The following is a 24,252-nucleotide window of genomic DNA, read 5'->3' as shown; positions in this document are numbered from 1 at the left end:
GCGAGCCCGGCGAAGACACCATCTGATTAATCAGGGCGAGAGATGCGTAACGGCGACGCCAACGGGGGGATACGTGGGACAGGGGTGGGGACACCCGTGGCGGAAGTATTCCGACCACCCGTTGGGGGAGTGGTGGTCGTCCTCACACGGCCATCCAAAAACTCTGCCTCCTGGACGCCTGGGATTACAGGAGTGAGCCACTACTCCCGGCAGATCTTAGTCTTAATTATTAAAATCTTACTTATATAAGATAATCAGACTCGAAATTTCGTAAAATTGTCATATTCGAAATTTCCCAATATTATCATATTCGAAATTTCCCAAAATTATCATATTTGAAATTTTCCCAAAATTATCATATTAGAAATTTTTATAAAATTATCATATTCGAAATTTTCCTAAAATTATCATATTCTAAGTTTCCTAAAAAAATCAAAAATTCATAAAACTATCAGACCAGAATTTTTTTTAAATTATTAGTCACTCGTGTTACTCCCTATAGACTAATGTCACTGTGACGTCATCCTTAACTTTCCCCCAAACTGGCGGCCATGACCAAAACAACACTATACTACTACTCTATACTCGTGTGGCCCCTCGGCGAAGTACAGTGTTGCGATGTCGTATTAACGCAACACCAAACACACGAAGTTGAGGCTGCTCCGAGGACATCCACAGCATCCTGTATATCGAACGAGCAAGCTCTATTATCTCGATATCGTCAAAACTAACGCGAAAAATTAAGTGCCCTTATCAGATCATTAAAGACGCGACAATAAAATCAGCCATGGAAATGAACCACCCCACGGACAGACACTGCAACCGACACAACCGAAACCCGTAACCCGTATCGATGACTTCTTCAAATCAATGGCGCGGTTATAATTTGCCAGGAACCTAGGCCATATGTATGTATGTATGTATGTATGTATGGTATATATATATATATATATATATATATATATATATATATATATATATATATATAACTGCGTGCTCCAATACGGCAGGGAGGTCAAGTAAAGTAAAGGGTCGTTAGCAATTCAATTCCCAACAGAGGAAGGCCTCGGCAAGAATTATAAGGGTCTTTTCAAGGGGAAACTAACCTCGCCATCGAAATAAAGGCAGTAAAAATAACGGGCAGGCGTCCGTTGAAGCGCGCAATAAGAAGTCAACGGTTTAGAACACGACCTCCGTCGCTAAGTCGCTATCAATCGGGAGTCCTATATCTCTATAACTCCCGAACGGCCGAGGCCTTTTCAACCCCTCCGTTTATTCGAACAACAATACAACAGCGGCGACAAAAATCAAAAGGAATCGGAGACTGCAGCGCCACCGCATCGAGGGCTGTGACGCCGGATATGTCCGCTAGGGCACGCCACCGGAGGGACTACGCGAGACAAATCGCGACAGAAATAATCAGCCATATCTATGCTAATAAAGGCGACTTGAATCGACTTTTAGAAGACGCGACCGGCTACCTTAACGATAACCATTCGCGGGGGTACGGTTTGTTCTCGTTTTACTCGTTATCGGGTAGCTTTAACGGGGGTATCAAAGAATGGGTATTGTTTGTTAAATTGTTACAAAAGTATGAGAGAGAGAGAGAGGTCTCACCGGAGTTGCCGCATTCGAGATTCAGGCCTTCGATGTCCAGAGATCGAGTTTGCAAACAGTTTTGAATGGCCGCCGCCCATCTCTCCTGGTCCCGGGAGTTTTCGGTGGCCAGGCAGATCACCGGTTGTTCCTGCGTGGAAAGAAGACTCTTATCGTTAAAACTTTTATTCGCCGCTAATAGATGGCGACATTAAGGTATATATAAATCGGTCAACATCGCTTCCGTTCATAACGAGTGTTCCCATAATTAGGACTCGAGCCAAGTCTGAATTGAAACAAAGACCGTACATACGGTGGGTCATTTACCTAACTTACGAAAGTCTACTGGGACGCGGGGTTACTACGTTGGATGGGTTGTTCAAACTCGTATTTGTTTCACCGGTAATGTTGAAGTACTAATGGCCCGTTTGTTTCGGGTATTTTCATTAAACTAACATTGATAGAACCTGATATAGTGCAATCTCTTTTGACCTATGAAAAATATACCTTTATACCTTAAATATTCTATATTAAGTCATTTACAGGGCTACTACCAAAATCTTGATAATAAATTGGGAAAATAAGAACTTTCAAAATAGGAACGAATGTAACTGATTTGGTATTTATATTTTATTAAAATTTTAGAACCTAACAGGGAATCTCTGTCCAAGAATTTAGAAATGTTACCAAGCTTGTGGCTTTACCTTATGTACTATGTTGAACTATTCTATCGATAGTCCTCCGTTTTGTAAACAGTCCTTGAGCAGATGTATAAAAATATTTTAAGCCTACGATGGTTTCTCTGAATTTCATGAAAATAGGGTACTTTCGGGAACAAATACAGATTTTAGGATAGATTAGGGACTTTGAAGAAAAATAGGGACTTGTGGGTATTTTAAGGACCTGATGGGAGCCCTGCACGGTTTAGTGTTTTTGGGCTAACAATTCTAGCATATATTGTCATATTAACGGCTGGTTTTGCGTAAAATTATATAAAACAAAATCAAATCAGCCAACTAATATTGTGATATTGATATCTTCAGATAAGATTATTAAAATATTATATCACTTAGTTTCGAGTTGATATCTAATGAGAAATTTCAATCACTTAGTTTTGTTATATTTATGACTTCAGAGTAAATATAAAATGATAAAATTATATAGCTTAGTTTTGTCATGTTTATGACCACACTGTACATACATAGATATGCAAAATTTAAATCGTTTAGTTTTGTCATATTTATGACTTCAGAGTAAATATAAAATGGGAAAATTACATCACTTAGTTTCGTCATATTTATGACTTCAGAGTAAATATAAAATGGGAAAATTACATCACTCAGTTTTGTCATATTTATGACTTCAGAGTAAATATAAAATGGGAAAATTACATCACTTAGTTTCGTCATATTTATGACTTCAGAGTAAATATAAAATGATAAAATTATATCACTTAGTTTGGTTATACTTATGACTTCAGAGTAAATATAAAATTAGAAAATTAAATCACTTAATATTTTAATATTTATGTTGGTAGAATGAGGGTACCCTTCTACTTTCTGCACTGAAAGAAATCCAATTTGATAATGTAAGTTCTAAAATGAATGACAAAGTGAATAATTTTGTCCGCTTAAAGTGTAAAAGAAGCGAGGTTTCGATGACATTTAAAAAGGGGTCACCTTACCTTGACAGAAAAGGACCTCAAATAAGTTTGATTGGAGTTTTTCTTTTTGTCGCGCACGGTTAAAGATCGTTCCATTATCCCGCTTATCTTTTTAATCCTCGCAAAGAACGCGGGTTCGAACCCCAGGGGGTTGGGGGGGGGGGGTTTCTAAACCTTCGATTTGAATTTTGAAGCGAGGTGATGCCTCGAAACCAACTGCGGAAAACTTTGGGACACAAGCAGAAGTCCTAACCAGTTAGCGGCGCATTTTACTACCTAACCTTGGTACATGTGCTCCGGGAAGTTTATGAAGTTAGGAAGTGATCAACGGAAGGAAGTGACGGAGGAGGGGGGGGGTGTTTAGGAGAAGTTCCAGCTGTTTATTTTCGCAAGAAGAGAGAGCAACCGACGCCGATGAAAAACGACTGTTTGGGCCCAGATTGAGGAGAGCCGGGAGGAGGGAGGGACCACGTCGTCGAGTGTAGAGACGAAACAAGAGTTGCAAGCCATAATCAACCCCCCACGTTCCCTAGTTCCCTATTCGCTTAAAGTTAAAAGCAAATAAGACGTATCTACAGTGGCGGCTTAAGAAGGCTGGGTCCCCGGGGCGGCGGCAGTGTTTTGTGACACCCCCAGGACCGTGCAGAAGTTTTCATGGGTTTGCTTTCTTCAAGTTTAATCGTTCTGATTTGCACCCCACCTCGAGCTTCTCCGATGGCACCCCTGGCTGCCCTGGTACCCGGGGCGGACCGCCCCCCTCGCCCCCCCCCCTTAGGCCGCCACTGCGTATCTACCATTTCACTATTCGCTTTTGTAAATAAGTTTGTTATAAAAGACTCAATTTTGCTATCAGTCTCAACTTGCCGACTGTGGTTTAAACTAGGAGGATGGAAATACTGGAGGGGAAATATGGGATTCATAGGCCTGGCAATGTGGGGAATTCGGACGTAAGGTACTAGAGACACCTAGTGGACACCGTAATCAAAATTTCGTCCGCGTGTTCGTTGGGACTTGGTTAGAAATGCGCGCCGGTTTTAAAATCGTGTTAAATATTTATTTATTTTGTTTTCAAATTAAATAAACATCTCCGAAATTAGTTTCGTAGAATCCAGGTAGAATATTCGTGTTTCAACTTGTACAAAAAATCGTTGTGAATAGAATGAAAAGTAGGAAAAATGTATAGTGACAAAAAATTCCGCCTATTTTTACGATGGCGCTACGCTCGTATGTCCGAAATTGTATAGCTGTCGCGTTGCCGAAGCTAAAACAGCGAGTCCGTGATGGGGGAATAAAAATTTCTGTTCCAGGTACGCAGTATTATATTCCTAGGTTTAAAGCAACTGTCGGCTCTATCATTGCCACCTGTATTATGAAAAGGCCCCTGTTATTAGAGATGGCCATGAATCTTTCCGAATCTTCGAAAAAAATGACTTTCGTGGAGAGCAAGGGGCCATCTATTAATGGCAAAGGAAGCTAAATTCAAAATAGCCAAATGATAACGCCGTCAGATAGCCTTTGTGGAAAATTATATTTCGACAACTTAGTGGGCTTTAACCTAAAATATTGTTTAAAATAACTGTAATTTATGTCATTGATCAATTTACTAACGATCCAATCAACGCGAGGGGTACCTGTAAGTACAAGCCTTTCGGGTAAAAATGTAACTTAACTATCTTGTTTTGATTACGCCGATAGCGACATCTGTTGGAAAAAGAGCTACTTGACGTCAAGCCGACACTTGCATTAAGCCTTTGATGTTCGCATTCCGGTGCATCATAGCTTATCAACGTATTATAGAAAATATTACTCATTCTCTGTCGATGGAAACTTGAACTTTTTGAACCGCTAAAGCTTCAATTCCGACCCGTTCAAAGCTAATACGCCGACTGAACGTACTCTTTTGGGATGGCACCTTGAGCTTTTTGAACCGCTCAAGCTTCAATTCCGACTCATAAATGCCGACTTAACGCGTTACTTCGTGATGGAATTTTAATACCGACCTTAAAACCCCACAGTTGCCCAATTGGGAGCTTCCCAGTCTCATTTGTGAAACTACTTGGTAATAATTCATTGTTTTATTTATTTAAAGCAATTTAATTGTGCTCGAATTAAATCGATTATGGATATTGTACTGCCATCTAGTGACTGAACTTGGAAACTAATCTGTACCTAAACAATAGGGGGATTGTGTCAATGATCAAATCAAAAGTCCCAAATTTGGTACTACTCGTTTGAACAACGTTTTAAAATTTCAACTTCTCCCGTAATCCCACATTCATAACGACATTTAGAGGTCGGGACGGTTAATCATTATCCATGTTTAAATTGATTTTTTCGGGGGAAAAATGTAAACAAAGAAATTTACCGGTTAATATTTCGGAAAATTATTAAAAAACATGTAAAATTTGAGCTTTTTATCGAAAAAAACGTCGTTTTTCCGATTAATTTTACAAATTTTCCAAAAAATTAATCGGATAATACAGAAATATAAATTACTTGATCAAAACGTTTTACGAATAATTTTGAAAGCTTTATCTATTGCATAAAAGTTAACCATCCCCGACCTCTAACGACATTTACCAATCAGCACATTTTAAGGCGAGACTACTACTACAGCAACAACTTCGTCGATTGTATTAGCTTCGTCAGGGTGTGACCGTGGAGCCAGACTTAAAGGGAGACGATCTCGAGAGGGTAAGAGGGAACAGGCATGTAAATATTAAGGGTCGGATAAATTTAAAGGTCACGTGGTTCAGTTCGACCTATTAAATTTGCGACGCTTTCAGATGGAGGCCAACAAAAAATATTAAAATAAAAACGCGATATTGAATTTCGACATCCAGAATTTTTCATTAATTAAAATATAAATAGGCGTGTTGCCAAAATGAACCCGTCCCAAGAATGACCCTCGAACTCGAAAAACGACGATATTTTCAAATATTTGTACTACAAAGCGGATATATTAATTTTATGATTTTGAACGAAAGATTATAATTTAAAGACTCAATTGAAGTTCACTGAACGCAGACCGGATGTTGGCAAAGTGCCGCGACCAGATTGACGGAATTACAAGTATTTTCGAGCTTTCAAACGCGTTCCGCCACACCAGAAGTAAATAAATACATAAAAAGTTATTAGCCAAAATCGACCGCTTTTCAAAGCTCATCCCCCCCCCCCCTCCGATACGTAAGCAAAGGGAGAAGATACTTTCAAAGGAGTAACGCCATGACGGGTCGTTTTTAATACCCGAAGTCTTAAAAGTATCTAAAGCGTCGCTAGGGTGTTTTAGGCGGAGCTTAAGCCACCTTAACCATTTCAGTAGCCCCACCTAAAGTTTCCGAAAAGCGCCTCCTAAATTTCAGAATTTTTCCAATTCACTTGCCGAAAAGTGTCTTAGATTTTTTTTTTTAAATGCTTCCTTAAAAATGGATCTCCAAACATTTTTGATGGCCCCTTCCCCATATTACTCAAGCGCCGCCAGTTTTTAAATCCTAGTGACGCCACTGTCTAAAAGTATAATATTTTTAGTTTTTTATGTTGTTTATAGTTTTTACATAAAAGTACTTAATAATAATTAGCTAAGCTAATTACCGGTGGCTTGGGTACAGGGCCGGCGTTAGGGGCGTAAGTTGGGCAAAAGTAATCCGGGCCCGGGCCTCCGAAAGGGGCCCACCGGAACGGGTGCCTAACTAAAATTTTCTGACTATTTCCAAAAAAAGAGTAAAAGAATTTGGGGTGGTCAGGGGCCTGAGAACGCTTCAGGGTTGGCAAGTTTTAAACAAAATGTTTAAAACAAGTGTTTAAAACAACTATTTTAAACCAACACCAATTTGTTTTAAACGTTTTAAACTATCTGTTTTAAACATGTTTTTTATAAGGTAAATTTTCATCGTTTTTTTTGTAAGATTTTGGTTATTCAATATAAGGGAAAAGGTAGAAAAACCATTCCAAGGCTCTAAGAAAGGTAAATTGTATTGATAACGGGTAGTTTGATTTTAAGATTATCTGAAAGAGCGACTGAAAGGGCTCGATATGATTTCATAAATTTCCTACCAGTGCAAAAATCCTACGAACGCATTGAATTTTGTCTCTTGGTTTAAATAGAATGTATATAGCTGCCAATATACATCTATTTCGGACACTACCTATGCACGAGATAAAAGTAGGGTTGCTGTTTAGTCGGGTTGTACCGGGTTTTAAGTAACAAGAAACACGGCCGGTCTGGACAGACTAGGCGGCACTCCTAGATAACAAGTCGGCCCAGGCCGTAATATTAGTTCCACATCAGTGTATTAGAGTGGACAAACCTATACACCCTTAGTAGACATAGGTAGGCAAACTAATACAAACGCTTATTATCGTTTGATAAATAAATTGCCACCCTAAGTTAAAGAGTGGATGCCGCCCACCATCAGCTGACCCGGGTGGGCAAACTAATAAAAAAGCTGTTGAGCCCATTTGATTTCCTATTGTTTGATATAAAATTCACCATCCATTGTTAAAGAGTGGCCACCGCCCACCCTCATGAAATCAACTTTTTTTTTCGGTAACTCTCCCTTTACGGGGGTTGGTCAGAGGGGGCGGAAATTAACGGCACTGCGTGCGCGTCAAAGAGTTCTATCGAATGAGACCCACTGTTTTTTTTCGGTCATTCTCCCTTTAATAAGAAAGTGCCACACTTATTAATTACTTCTGACCATATACGGTTTCGATAAGAAAGTGCCCCACTTATTTATTATTTCTGGCCATACACGGTTTCGATAAGAAAGTGCCACACTTATTTATTACTTCTGGCCATACACGGTTTCGATAAGAAAGTGCACACTTATTTTTTACTTCTGACCTTTGCGACAGCTACGAGGTAGACCTCTCTGCAATCAGAGATCATATAATATTATATGCTCTCTGCTGCAATGTCTAACGGATCTATCTCTCCCGCCTTTACGGGCACTACTAGTTAACAATCTACTTGTACCGCTATTGAGTAAACGCAAAATTTCGTTCCGCTCCCCCCCCCCCCATGGAAGTAATGCGCCCCCCTATTGGGCGGGAACGAAACAAAAAGTGTTCTATAGTAAAAGTTTAAGCTATTCTCACGCATAGGACGGCGTAGCATAGTGGGTAAAATCTTCGGCTTTTGGAGATTACGCGGGCAGCAGCTATCTGCGTTCGAGTCCCGGCGCCGGCGGTAATTTAAATTATATTAATAAATTCTTTTTCGCAGCTCCATCTGCCGTGTTGTTGGTTTCCACACCAAACAAACAACAAACAACACACAACAAACAACAAACAACAAACTACAACAAACAACAAACAACACTTAACGACATTCCGTCCATAGCAATAGTCCCACTTCGATATATATATCTCGATGTGGAACTAAAAATCAAGGCTCCCCTTTCTCGATTTTTTAGAAATTTTATGACGTGATAGAAGTTTTAAGATTATAGAGGTATCTAAGTTATTATTTTTTATAACATTGTTTATTTGTGATGATTTATGACTGCCGACGTGCACATTTCAATAAACCAAAACTAAAAACAATGTGTGGATAACTAGCTATTTTCCCATTTCTTAGTACTATGCGACCGAAAATTCCAGGATGATAGCGATATTAAAAACCATACTACTACTGCCAATAAGAGCCTTTCCCACAGAAAATCTTCAATTTGAGCTTGTTCAAAACAGACCAAAGAAACGTAGGACTCGCAAATTCCGTTCAAGTACCCTATATGGTATTTTTAATGCTCGCGCAAACACATTACGTAAATTTCTTCACTGGAAAAAATGACGTCATTTACGTCACTTTCGTTAAACCAGGTATCATTGAAAAATTCATCTTATTGACACACTTAGGGTAATTATGCCACTGAAGATAATACGTTTAATGATACCTAATATTTCTTTAAATGAGTTTACTCGTGAGTCTGATTCATAAGTATAATGAATAGTTTAAAACGGGTTTTAAATATAGTTTTTTATTGTTTATTATGTGTTTTTTATCGTTTGATTTAAAAACAGTTTAAAACAATTAACCTTGTTTAAAACAATAAAAAACATCGTTTTTGTTCTTTTTGAAAAAAACAAGGATTTTGCCAACCCTGGAACGCTTACCTGGGGCCCGAAAATCCTAGCGCCGGACCTGTCGTAGTACAATACGTACGAGGGTGCTGGAAAAGCCCTACAAGCCACACGAGCATATACTTACTATTTCGGAATAATTAGGGGGAAATCCCTTTATCCAGCAGGGAGATAACGTACAAACTCAACGCGGAATGAGTGGGTCCAAGTTTTCACCCACAAGGTGGGGCCGAACCCCACTACATTGTCGCCATCTAGTATCATTTCTAGTAAAATTGAGCATCTAAGGATCGTGCTGTAAATGTTTGCTTAACTGTAAGCAATTCGTAAATCGGTCTCAGAGACAACAAGATTTGACTAAACTTTTTCGAAATGAAAGTGCAAGTTAGCCACATAGCGGCCAACACGAGAAGCTCATAATCTTCTGTATTTTCGTCCGCTAAGCAGACAATTTTCACTTTAAAAATGGCAAATCGTCTGCCTGCAGTTTTAGTACACACCGAGGGGTCGAACATTTGCATTTTGGAATTTTGAACAAAATCCTGAATTTCCTTTAAAGGATTCTCCACATTAAATCTATGGGAATGGACCCCTTGGATTTTGGATTCGTGGCTTATGTCCGACCCCTAGATGTACACTGAAAAGCGTAAACTATAAACAGATAACTTTGAAATGACGCATATTTTATATTCATAAACGCGAGCAAAAACGTTAAAAAAGTTCTACAAATTTAATTTATTATCCGTGAAATAATAAATTATAAGATTTGGTTGCGAAGATATTATTATATATATATATATATATATATCAATATCATTTGAGCCATTTGAGACTTGGAGCTTAGCAGGAAAAGAATAAGAAAAAGGATCCGCGAGTCTGGTAATAAAAGATAGGCTAGAATCTTTATCTTTGCATTCTCGAGAAATAGTCGGAGTAAAAGAAAGAAACGACAGTGGCGCGAGCGAAAAATTGCGCCCTGAAGATGGGCGTCTGCGGAGCCGTTTGCAAAATACCCGTTAAGTGTTTATAGCCGAAGTCATTTCGTGCAGCACCCAGCCCCAGACCCTGGGACGTTTACCTTCATTTTCATGAGCCCGCGATCGTAGCGGAGTGTCTTCCCCCCTTACCCAGAGAATGCGGGGAGGGCGTGGTTTTTCTTCCGGGAATTACGAGTAAGGTGCTTCTAGAGGTCGGGGACGGTTAATCATTATCCATGTTTAAATTGATTTTTTTCGGGAAAAAATGTAAACAAAGAAATTTAACGGTTAATATTTCGGAAAATAATTTAAAAACATGTATTATTCGTAAAATTTTAGCTTTTTATCGAAAAAAAGTCGTTTTTCCGATTAATTTTACAAATTTATCAAACAATTAATCGGATGATACAGAAATATAAATTACTCGATCAAAACGTTTTACGAATAATTTTGAGAGCTTTATCTATTGAATAAAAGTTAACCATCCCCAACCTCTAGGTGCTTCAAACAAAGTCTCTGTTTATTGCCATTGGTTCACTGGATCGGTCCAAAATATAGTACAATTTGCATTCGAAACTGACAGATGGCGCTGATATATTCATTTGTAAAAGATAGTAGTTCAGCTATTTTTCGAGAGATGGCGGTATAGTAGATATTTAAAATGCTATGACGTAGTTTATATTGGGTTATAAGCGTGTTTTTGCTTATTTTGTAGCAACCACCCTCCTATTCATTGTAACCCGGCCATCTGTTTAAGGCATTAAAAGTCGCTAGATGACTTGGGCCTAAGGTGGTGCCTTTGGCATTAGCCTGGATGATTATTTTTATTATTATTATTACCTTTGTGGGAACAACAATGGCAAACAGAGAAGAAAAACTGTGAACAAAATGTTATTATTGAGATGATTCTTAGTTAAACTACAATAGTGACTTGGGACTATGACGTCATAGAACTTCACATATGCTTTATCCTACGTATACAAGTTTGTATACCAACATGGCAGCCATAGCTACAACGTGCCATTACTCAACTCGATACGTGTGACGTTTTAAGAAATCCTCGTCTCTAGTGTAATACGTCAGGGGCATAATAGATGTCGTTGTCGGCAGTAAGTCCGAGCTAATATATCAGTTGTGATTGGTTCAGACCATTGAGTTGGGAATATTAATCTAGAGATATAATCAAATCTGCTCCCCGCGAAACGAGTTTTTGAAAATTACGAATGTGCCGTCTCCTCTAAAATACCGAGAAAACGTTATCATATGACCCGTGACGCCATCCATTATTTTTGAAAAAAACATCTTTTTGCCGGAAAACGCGTCTTATTTGAACGAACCATTGAGAGATAGACGTCGCCACGGGTAGAATGATAAAGTTTTCTCGTCATTTGGGAGCAGACGGCAGTATTCTTATTTTTTTAAAACTTGGTTCGCGAAATACTGAAATCTGACGTTTTGATTGGACCTCTAGATTAATATTCCCAACTCAATGGTTCAGATTTCCAGAGCCTACGTACAACTTACAAGGACTAAATAACTGACTGATATATCAATTCGTATTCAATTTTCTGTAGCTGTCGAAATTAATACCTAAGGCAGCTTATGACCGAGGCGTAACTAAGAAATTTAATGTCGTAAGTTATTATAAACATCCCTGGTAAGTTAAAATATGAAAATTATCAACATAGATAGTTGATTAGGTATACCTTCGATAGTTAAAAAGATAAAGTTCTGAATAAAAACATCGTCTGCTAAAACGCCTTGTGTCTTGTTTTTAACGTAATTAGCGCGGATTACCCTAGCCTCTGATCACTTATATTTCCAAGTCAACAAACGAAAAATGGCGCCACTAAATCAGTAAGACTCAACGCTAAAGGTTAGGTGTTATCCAAAAATTGTTGAGCAATAGACGCTTCAATAAATCATCCTCCCAAGAAATCTACAAGAAGTAATATTTCCGAGAGCCAGGACCTGCAAGTTACTGTTTATATAGGCCTAGTGCTTGTTAAAATAATGTTTCACCTTTACAACAAGCGTTCCCCATGGCGTTCCCTTTTAACCAGGTAGCTTTTTGAACATATTAAAGCTTGGCAAAAACACGACGTTCTGTTGACAGGTGAAATGTTTCCATTATTTCCACAAGCACTATATAAACAATATCTTGTGGGTCCTGGCACTCGGAATTATTACTTCTCGGCAATTTCCTTGGAGGATGATTTATTGAAGCGTCTATTGACACTTTAATTTTTGAAATGGCAAAACCCGCCGAGTATCGACACAAATCAAAATTATATTAGACCTAAAGCCGAGCACAAAGCTTAGATGGATACTTTTCGTTTTTCTGGAACTTTTTGTCTTTTTACGCTTGTTCTGGAACAAAATGTGTACACGTTTTGCGCTAAATTAAATTATTCGCTTGTTCTGGAACAAAATGTGTACACCTTTTACGCTAAATTAAAGTATTCGCTTGTTCTGGTACAAAATGTATACACCTTTTACGTTAAATTAAAGTATTCGGTTGTTCTGGAACAAAATGTGTACACCTTTTACGCTAAATTAAAGTTTTCGATTGTTCTGGAACAAAATTTGTACACCTTTTACGCTAAATTAAAGTATTCGCTTATTCTGGAACAAAATGTGTACACGTTTTGCGCTAAATTAAATTATTCGCTTGTTCTGGAACAAAATGTGTACACCTTTTACACTATATTAAACTATTCGCTTGTTCTGGTACAAAATTGGTACACCTTTTACGTTAAATTAAACTATTCGCTTGTTCTGGAAAAAAATGTGTACACCTTTTACGCTAAATTAAATTATTCGCTTGTTCTGGAACAAAAGGTGTACACCTTTTACGCTAAATTAAAGTATTCGCTTGTTCTGGAACAAAATGTGTACACGTTTTGCGCTAAATTAAATTATTCGCTTGTTCTGGAACAAAATGTGTACACCTTTTACGCTAAATTAAAGTATTCGGTTGTTCTGGAACAAAATGTGTACACCTTTTACGCTAAATTAAAGTATTCGGTTGTTCTGGAACAAAATTTGTACACCTTTTACGCTAAATTAAACTATTCGCTTGTTCTGGTACAAAATTTGTACACCTTTTACGTTAAATTAAACTATTCGCTTGTTCTGGAAAAAAATGTGTACAACTTTTACGCTAAATTAAATTATTCGCTTGTTCTGGAACAAAAGGTGTACACCTTTTACGCTAAATTAAAGTATTCGCTTGTTCTGGAACAAAATTTGTACACCTTTTACGCTAAATTAAACTATTCGCTTGTTCTGGTACAAAATGTGTACACCTTACGTTTGGTTGCATTTGTTTTTCGTTAACGCTCACCGTCGCGCCATTTGGTATGGGTGCGTTCTCTCCAACTCCTTCTTATTGACTTTGGGACGGACCGAGTGCTGAGTGTTATGGCAACCTCTCAACGTCCAATGGCAGGGTTTCCACCAATTGTTTACGGTATTCGTCTTAGTATTAATTTGAGATCGCATCGGGCGCGTTTCGAACCCAAGACCGCCTGCTTGACAGGCGGACGCTCTACCACAGAACCACCGACGCTTATTACGCTTCATTGAAAATTAGACCTTCAGCTTTATCGGAAGCGTATTTAATAGAGTATGAAATTTTGGTTTAATTGAAATAGAACAAGATTTAGTGTAAGATTTAAATTATAACATCGAAGAAATTCTAATTTAGCGATTTCTCTATTGATTAAAAACAAATGCGCCACCCAGGTTTGGAACCCGGGCCGTTTAGTCAGGCAATCGAGCGCTCTACCACAGAACCAACGATAACTCCTTAGCTATACTGCAAATAAGACACTTATCGTAAGCATAATAGTTAATAAAGTCTTGAATTTTTTACGAATGAAATTTTGAAGGCCTAATCTTTTTTTTTAAAGATTTTTTCTTCTATTATTTGACGTTTTATTTTTGCTGTTGTATATTTGTTTTATCTTTTTACCTCTCCGAGGGGACTTTGTACCCTGGAGGGGTATTACAATCACCGTGTCTGTCTGTGGGTCTGTCTGTTCGCATTTTCCGTGCAAAGGTTAATCATTGCGTACGCAGTTTCTCAAAATCTCTGCGTTCGCAGCTTCTCGAATGGTTGGCAAAACCACCGTGTGACGGTGAGGGTTAACGGATTAATTTGCGGTTTGGTTTGGTTTGAATGTTTCTTCGCTCACCGTCGTGACGGTTTTAACTCAGTTTGATTGGGTATTTCGTTATTGTAATGTTTATGCATAGGTTGTGAATGTTGAGTTCGTGTTATGACGGTTGTGGGTGTTGAGTTTGTTGTGTTTGTTGTGTTTGTGTTATGATGGTTGTGGATGTTGAGTTTGTGGTGTTTGTGTTATGACGGTTGTGGATGTTGAGTTTGTTATGTTTGTACGGGCGTTTTCTCTCCAACTTCTTCTTAATGACTTTGGGACGGACCGAGTGCTATGCAACCTCTCAACGTCCAATGGCAGGATTTCCACCAATTGTACACGGTATTCGTCTTAGTATCAATTTGCGATTTATTGGCGCCGGCCGGGAATCGTACCCGGGTCTACTGCGTGCAAGAGATTTACTCTAACCACTTAGCCACCGACCATTTTATTTTTTTGATATGTATGAAATTTTCAATTGTGGAAATTGATCAATTTGTAGTTAAATACGATCGTCGTCATGAATCGAACCCGGGGCACATTCTTAGAACGCGGACGTTTTACCGATGAGCCATTGACGTTTACATTTCTAAAGTTTAAATACTAGTAAAACCGGGATAAAAATAAACGTAATATTTGTTTGGGTGGGAAGATTATAAACGTAGATGTTTATTTTGTTTTTAAAGTCTACATTTTTTACGTATGAAAATTTAAAGGTCAAATCTTGTTTTAGCGCAGTCAGCAGATAAGATAAAGGGTAGAACCCGTTAGTTTTTTGTAATTTATTTAGTTTTTTCAGTCGTATATTCTTATCTATTGGGTTTAGCGTATTTGTTTTCAAGCTTAATAATTCATTTATTAACAAAATATCGAGTTGGTCTGGTTTTCAACTCGGTCGTAATTTATTTTAAACGTTTTCTCGACTGATTAAGATGTTTAATGCAGTTCATCAATTGGGTTCGTTTGTGTTTATTTATAAAGAACCCTAACTATTCCCTCTACGGTCATTTATTGATATACGTTTAGTCAAGTGGCTTTCTGTGCTTTGTAATGGTAAGTTTTTCGCTTCTTGTTAATAATTTTTTTGTTGGTGTGGATATTTGGATATCTACGATTCCTAATGCAGTCATTGATATCCTGGGTGTGCGAGTCATTATATGATATTGGAAATTGGACGGTTTTGGTCTTTTTCATGCAGTATGTGTCACAACGTCAACAGGATGGCTACGACAGTCTACAAGTCGTCCACTACCAGATATCTACGGTATCTTCATCAAGGGCGAACGTTGAAATAAAATGAGCGTTAACTATGCGGCAAGTATTTCGTAAGCGAGAAAAATACAAATACCCTCTGTAGATATTTCTTTCATTAAAATTGGCTTCGTATTATATTTAACTGCTAAACTTGTACCGTAAATAGGGTTAAATTCAATTGTGCATTGTTTTAGTACGTCTAACTCACTGTTGTAACTACTTAATTTATAATATTCTGAATAAATTAATCTCGGTTGTTTCGTCTCAATTATTTTAATTAAAATTAAATTTTAAACCGGGCGGGATTGAACCGGGATTACGTTTTTAGTAAATAACTCTGAATTGGGGAGATATAACTTTGAGGGTCATCTCGAGAAATTAATACCGCTAGTTTTATTTTAATTTATTGATTGTGTTGAGCTTTTGGGCGGTATTGTTAACTTTTAATTATCATTTTTTCGTGTGAAGTGGTTTAAAGAAGTTTTTCTATGTTGTTATTTCGTAAGCGAGAAAAATACAAATACCCTCTGTAGATATTTCTTTCATTAAAATTTGCTTCGTATTACATTTAACTGATAAAATTGTTCTGTAAATAGGATTAAATTCAATTGTGCGTTGTTCTAGTTCGTCTAAATCACTGTTGTCACTACTTTATTTATAATATTCTGAATAAATTAAACTCAGTTGTTTCGTCTCAATTATTTTAATTATAATTAAATTGTATACCGTGCGGGATTGAACCGGGATTACGTTTTTAGTAAATAACTCTAAATTGCGGATATATATCTTTAAGGGTTAACCCGAGGGATTAATGCCACTAGGGACAATGCTTTCGAGGAAAGGTATATTTTGGCTTGCCAACTTGTTTTTGTCTTTATGATCGCAAAAATGTGTGAACATGCCAAATTTTAGTTTTGCGCCATTACCAGTGATTCCAGTTACGCACGCTAGTGAAACTAATCATAAGGGCTAGTTTAGTGCTTGGATTTCGATTAATTTTTATCCATGAATAAAATCAACCCGGCGTTATTTAAATAATATTTATTTAAATAACCAATAGTTGAATAAAAATGATAAGAAATTTGAATAAACGCGATTGAAAAAGCCAATTATTTAAATAAAACCAAAAATTATTTAAATAAATGCCACTTTTTTCCAAATAAATGCTGGGTTGCGTAAAAAACATAATTAAATGAGTCAAAATGATATCCTTTTTACCAACGTTTGTTAAATAAATCGGAAAATTTGTGAATAATGAATAAACAATTCTGAGCACTAGGCTAGTTAAGCTTGGTTTTCACTTGTGCCAAAATGCCGCGACGTCGACAATCGACGCAAAAAATGTACTAGGCTAACTCTAGTCGTAAAGGCGTTTATTTCGTAGTGAAATCCAACATTAATGGAATTATTCTTGCGTCGACGCTCACAGTCGCGGGGTTTTTACCCTATTGAAAACCACCCTTTAGACATAAGGGTGGGTTTTCACTGGGGCAAAAATCCGCGAATGACCCAAAAAGAAATAAAAAAAACTTATTAGGCCCTTCGGATATTTAATAGTCTACGAAAACAATTTCTTAGCGTCGACATTCGCCCTATTGAAAGCCAGCCTAATTAATTCAATTTCTTCATCACGGCGTTTTTTGGGCCAGTGAAAACAAGTCTTTAGACCAGCAGTGACCAAATAATAATGTCCTGTTAGAGAGTGCAGTTGGGATGAATTAAAGAGACGCTAATTAAAAAAGGAAACTTCTACCTTCTTAACGACGTGTAGAGGGAAAAGGAAGTCCTCCGGGCAATCGGCCTCGATGGTGCCGGGAATGACCAGCGACGTCGAGCCGTCTGCTAAATGGACCACTTGCAAAGGCAACTTGTCCGACGACGAGTAGAATGTCTCCAGTCGCTCTCTGCCCAGCCTCACCCACATTCTGCAGCCGTTTCATTAAATCCAAAAAGAAAGAGAAAAGTTACGTCAATTCAAGCCTGAGAAAATACGAAAAACTTCAGTTCCACTTTCCCAGAAAAGCCATTTACAAATCTAATTTCCCGGGTTTGGCGTATTTTTTAGCGAAAGAAAGTTGTTCAATTTTTTAATTATCAAATAGTTAGATTATAGGAAAACTACATACGTTAAATGTATTATTTCAATTATTAGCAAATTATTGCGTGGTAAATACATTATAACGTAAGTGCATAATATATATCTTACGAGAAAAGTATCCATTCAAGACAATAAAATTAATTGGATTGACAAATTCGAGTTAATTAAGTTTTTAGATTTCGTTTTACATTACTTCTTGTGGTAATGTAAGCAGGGCCGGACTTACAAGGACTCAGGAGCCATCTCGAAGTGTAACCCACCGATTTTGTTCAAACTCGGGGGATTGGTAGACTTTCGTGTATCATGAAAAATCCTAAAGGGAATATATTCAATGGGCAACCGTTTTGCCATGGCAACGAAAAATGTTATTGACAACACATAATAAATTTTCCCATTGAAAATAACATGGGATTTTGACCTCAAATTGATCAAAAGTTGATCAATTTTGATGTTTTTTGTCAATTTTTTTTCTATTTTTGGAATTTTTGAAATTTTGAAATTTGTTAAAATATTTCACAGGGGGGGGGTCCTAGGAATCGGTCAGAATCCCATGTTATTTTCAATGGGAAAATTTCCATTTGTTGTGGTCAAAAACATTTTTCGTTGCCATGGCAAAACGGTTGCCCATTGAATGAATTCCCTTTAGAATTTTTCAAGTTACATGAAGGTCTACCAATCCTCCGAGTTTGAACAAAATCGGTGGGTTACACTTCGGGATGTGTCCTTGTTAGAGATCCTGGGCCCATAGGCAGATAAGGAGTCTGGGCCCCCTTTTCACGCATTTACTCTTATCCCTAGAACTAAGCTGTGCCTGAATTTGCCTGATTCAGAGTAGAAGTCTGAGCTCTACGGTTATATTACTAAATAAAAGCTCTTAACAATCGTCGACCTAATATGCGATAATTATGCAACATTGCGATTTAAGGCTGCGTCCGTAAACTGCCAGGCAGAAATTTTTGTAATTTTAAAACAAAACCTTCTACCTAGGAATTCTCATCAATATAAATTACGATTGATATTATAAATTTATGCCTTCGAATACAGTAATTACGGTCACTGGAGGGCCCCTTCCAACGATGGGCCAGTAGGCCACGACCTAGGTTGGCCTAGGTGGAAATACGGCACTGAATGTAAGTGGTAGTTATTTGCCATACATGTATATCATTGACAAAATATTTGGAGGAGTTGACATTTTTAGACTAGATGTACCATTTTATTATATACTATTTACTACTAACTCGAAATTTGCATATTTGGGGTATACTAGGTTTTGCCACGAGAGTAAGACTAATTATGATATTTTCCAGAATATATAACAGAATTCAGTCTTTAAGGAAACCATGATCAAATCGAAGGGAACATTTTTAATCCTTAGGCGAAACAAAATCCAAAATAAAAATTCCCGAAGGATACATTTGGCCACTTTGCGATCATCATGAAGAAATTCAAAAGGCGCTTTGTAAACGCCGAACGAGACTAGGTAACAAAGGCCCTACAAGCTACGCGAATCCAAACGGACTTTACTCCAATCCTCGCCTCCAATGAAACTGCCAGGTTACAGGGTGAAATATCTCTCTTGAGAGCGGGGCTCAAAGCGAGCGCGCGTGTTGTGGGAAAACAAATTAAAGAAACTCAAAGGCGGAAAAAGGCTCTTAGTTCTTCGTTACTACTTTCCACTTTTCTAATTAGTGGAAGTTAACTGGGGGAGGGGGACTAATTTCGGTTTCGCCCTTACGTGACGTCACGCTCTTAAAGGGAAGGTTTACTGAACTCCGCTCGAGTTTCGTTACTACTTCATAAGAAAAATAACTCAAAAATTAAAACCATCGAAGCAGAAATTAATCAATTAATCGCGTTTTTACACGGTTCATCTCACGACAAAGTGGAAATGTAGGCTGACGTAAAAGGTGACGTACCTATGACGTCAAAGTACCATCAAAGTTTACATTTTCACCTAACAGAGCATGCGTCAGGGAGATGTTTCCATAAAATCCCCATCAAAGTTGAATATGGAGTTTGTGCTACCGCTACTGGACTTAAAACCGGTTTTTAGTTCCACATCGATATATTTATATCGAGTGGCACTATTGCTATGACCGAAGTTGTTGTTGTAGTAGTAGTAGCTGTTGTAGTAGTAGTAGCTGTTGTAGTAGTAGTAGCTGTTGTAGTAGTAGTAGTAGTAATGGTAGTATTAGTAGTTGTTGTTGTAGCAGTAGTAGTAGTAGTAATAGTAGTAGTCTAATGCCGCGACAGTATTAGAGATGGCGCTTGCGCCGAATGAATATAATTTTTTTTTCTAAATCCCCGGCCTTTCCACGCGCGGGACGGAAAGCTAACGCTCACGGCCACCATAGACAGCATATGTATTTTAGTGTTGGAACTGCCTCTGGTCTCTGCTGGTTCTCGTCTATAGAGGGCAGCGTTGTCAGACTTACGAAAACTATCGTCCCTGTCGATAATTATTGAAACGACTTTTCGATCATCTAATGTTTTGGAAATGTATTTACAATATATATTGCAACTCTATCATAGCCAGACACGTAACGTGCAAGGACAATCAATATTCATAAGTGCGCGTTTATAAATGACTGCACCTCTTTACTGATTCGGAGACGCTGGTAACAAAGGCCCTACAAGCTACGCGAATCCAAACGGACTTTACTCCAATCCTCGCCTCCAATGAAACTGCCAGGTTACAGGGTGAAATAACAACAACTCACAGGGATAGTTCTCTTACAAAGAACTATCATTGCCAGCCAAAAATACGTTTGCTACATACTCTTCCCCCCTTACAGTCCTACACTCCCCACTTTCCGCCCCAAAAACGATTCAAATCCAGATATAGTAACGCCATCTCGTGTCTGAAATCGATACTATGGTTTAGTAATATGGTTTTTAAAAATTTCGACTGTCAGTAAAATTGGTCCGCAGATTATTTTATTCTGAGTTTAATAGGATTTGTCATTGTTTAAGCCGTAATTTTTTATATCGCATAGGTAAATAGCAATTAGCTTTACATCAATAAAAATTCAACAGTTATTGGATTCTATTATTATTATTTAAAAAAATTTACCTGATGAAAACATTTAAAAAACTAAAAACAGAAACACGATGCAAAAAATTCATTAGATTTCGCGGCGTCAAAAAACTGCCCGTCTGCTCGCCGAATTGAATCGTTTCCGCTTAGGCCTAGTTCTGATTTCAGCCGCTAGGACCGATGGCGTTTGAATCAAACTTATTTTCGAAGAGAACTATCCCTGTGAGTTATTGTTAATCCAAGCAATGGCTCGCGAGTTAGTTGCGGTGGTATAGGTCGCCGTGGATAAAAATTCGGTTTGAGTAAAAAATGATGACAGTTAACGCGTTCACGTTTCGCTATATTTTTTCTAAAACCAGGTATGTAAAACAATTGGCATTTCTATACAGTGACATTGGCCTTCTTGTTTAAAGGCATTATAATAAGTCGCTAGATGACTTGGGCCTAAGGTGGTGCCTTGGGTATTAGCCTAGCTGATTATTATTATTATTATTATTATTATTATTATTATTATGTATCAGGCGCATCACTCCTGACGTAGAAGTGAAGTTTCACTATGATAGTTAATACACTCTTTTACAAAGTCGGCCATTTCATTACAGGCCTAATTTAAAATAGTACAGGCAAGGGAGCTTGCACGTGCTCATCAGCTCGAGACGTCGCGTGCACTTGACCGCGTGAAGCGGCCTTGCATGCGCTATTTGAAATCAGATCTGTAATAAAATGGCAGCCCTTACAAATAAGGATATAAAAGAGTGTATAGACGCTAGCATAAACTCTATTTATGTCTTATTCAACTTATTTAAAGTTAAACGCGCGAGTCTTGATATTTTATCGTAAATGCGCTCGAGCGATTTCGCGCGTTCTCCCAGAATTAAAAAAATGCACGAGCCTTTTACGCTAAAATTTTAAAGAGCGCGTGGAACATTTTAACAAGTTGAACAAGACATTAATTAAAATTCGACGAGTCGCCCTTTTTATAAAGATCTAACCTTCAAAACTGAACTGAACTCCTACGTATCTCGTGACGAAAGCGATACATTAAAACAAGTTCGGCAAGCGTAATGACTTTATAGAAAGGCTTATTCAGTTTAGTTCACAAACATAAACGATTCATCCATTTATGGGTGATTAAATTTTATCTCGATAGCAAAACCCATTGGAGCCCTCGGGGACCCTGCAATTTGGGAAATTGGTTTCTTTAAAAACCGCTGAGAACACATATGTAAATGATACGTCGATTCATGAGGTATAAAATTTCTAGATAGCGATGACTATTGGGGCCCTTGGGGGCCCATACATTTGGCCCATGTGGAACTAATATCACTGCTGGGCCGCCTGACGTTTTTTTTTTTCATATTGCCAAAGCTGCTTAAGTTCTGGAAGAAATATTAGGCAACGGGGCAAGATACTTGGGGAGTATTCGGGATTTGTTTTTAAAAAAATCAAACTTATGATTTGATTGGTTCAATGTCGTGAGGTCAATTTTAATCGTCCTTTTATTCGCCGACAAACTAATCAAAGAGATATTTTTATCAGGTTCTTTTCGAGTACGTTACAATCAATTAATTTAAAATTGATGGTAAATATGGCGTCAATAAAATTTTTAAGTCTTTAAACATTTAGACATAATATTTTAAAATTAGTTTTTATTGAAAGTATTTGCAAAGTTTTAAAAATATCCATTATTTCTTTCAATTTTTATTGGCAAAGGTTTAAGGTTAATCATATGGAATGGCGAATACTCGTTTTAACTTATTTCGACGCCATTAGGTAGGGGAAAAGAATTACAAAAATATTTCTACCAGTACAAGTCCCTCTTGGGGTAGTTTTCATTTACTGAAAAGCGACTGGTTGACACCGAAGACACAAGCATTATATTACCATCGTTTTTCGTTTTGTTTCTGGGCAAACGCAACGAATTGTTATTTTCAGCCCCCGCTCATTAGCTTTCGTTTTAATTAGCAAAAAAAACCAAATCTAATTAGTGAAATTAGAGAGAATTGTTTGCATTTTTCTTTTGTATTTGCCGAGTTCTTTCTTCGCATTTTCGGGCCGTGTTTTTCCTTTCGCTTTTTAATCCGATTGAAAAGAGTGGGATCGCTTCGCGCTAGAGTTCATCTTAGGTTCAGGCGCCGCTGACAGCCAACAGGAAGTTTATCCGTTTTAATTGCTCGCCTATGTTGATTTTCGCCGCTGTGGCGCCACCAGCAACGAAGGTTACATCCCCGCAGCCAGCCACTGATCAGCGATACACTTTGGTTTTACGCTACTAATTTCAATTATAATAATAATAATAATAATCAGCTAGGTTAATAAACAAAGGCACCACCTTAGGCCCAAGTCATAATGCCATTACTTCAGGTAGCCTGGTTACAACGCGTCGTTGGGTGGTAGCGAGTCAATTGGGCAACTACATTTTCTATTACCGCTAACCTTGACAAGTTACTACGGAAGGGAAACCGATGAACTCGGGGAAAACACCAGTGGGAGATAACTCAACGCGGAAAGACGTTTTCATCCAGTGCCACAATTAATAGTAGGTTTGGCTGTACGAGCAGACGACACTCTATTTTAAGCCACCAATAGGAGGACTCAGTGTGACGTCCGAACAGATTATAAAAAATTAGAATTAATGTTTATAAATTAATTAATTATTAATTATTATTTATTTATTAATTATTAATTATTATTTATTTTTTAATTATTAATTATTAATCATTAATCATTAATCATTAATTATTAATTATTAAACAATAAGCATTAATCATTAATTATTAATTATTAATCAATAATCATTAATTATTAATTATTAATTATTAATTATTAATCGTGAATTTAAATCTATAACCATATAATAGTTCTAGATTTTCACCTTCAGCAAAAGCTTACTTTTTTAATTTTTAATTATTAATTATTAATCAATAATCATTAATCATTAATTATTAATTATTAATCAATAATCATTAATCATTAATTATTAATTATTAATCGTGAATTTAGATCTATAACCATATAATAGTTCTAGATTTTCACTTTTCAGCAAAAGCTTACTAAATAATAAATCGCTTTAATAAATAATACTACGCCAAAATAACGAAGACTTATGAAATCGGAGCATAAATATATACACTTTTAGGTTTTGTAGTAAATTACAATTCACGACCGAAAACTATCGCTACGCCCCCTTTGGTTCGCAATTATGCTAGAGCAGACGCTATTAGTTTTTCCTCGTCGTTATTCGTAAATTTGACTTTATAAATAATGATACTTGGATCGTTGTCTTATATTTTGATAAGAATATTAAAGAAAAAACGTTCTTATGACTTTAATTGGTCTGTAGCAGACGCAGTGGCGGATTTACCATAAGGCTGAAAAGGCTG

At 37.4% G+C, this 24,252-nt stretch overlaps 1 protein-coding gene across 3 annotated transcripts in view; it reads right to left on the bottom strand.

Moving 5' to 3' along the window:
- The window catches only part of LOC149926016 (uncharacterized), a 50,698-nt gene that overhangs the window by 22,783 nt on the left and 3,663 nt on the right, over positions 1–24,252 (bottom strand). For 2 of the 3 annotated variants that reach the window (XM_090160159.1, XM_090160160.1), the window contains 2 exons: positions 17,488–17,659; positions 1,618–1,747 (listed from right to left, as the gene is read on the bottom strand). In XM_090160159.1, the coding sequence (XP_090016285.1) occupies positions 1,618–1,747; positions 17,488–17,659 (302 nt within the window). Of the gene's footprint in view, positions 1–1,617; positions 1,748–3,280; positions 3,507–17,487; positions 17,660–24,252 lie in introns of those variants that run through there. The other variant, XM_090160161.1, reaches the window with a different exon arrangement.

Source organism: Leiobunum rupestre, chromosome 10 (genome assembly GCF_980474605.1).
Source record: "Leiobunum rupestre chromosome 10, qqLeiRupe1.1.hap1, whole genome shotgun sequence".
NCBI lineage: Eukaryota > Metazoa > Arthropoda > Arachnida > Opiliones > Sclerosomatidae > Leiobunum > Leiobunum rupestre.
Note: the sequence above shows the minus strand (reverse complement) of the source record. Positions and strands in the feature narration are given on the sequence as shown.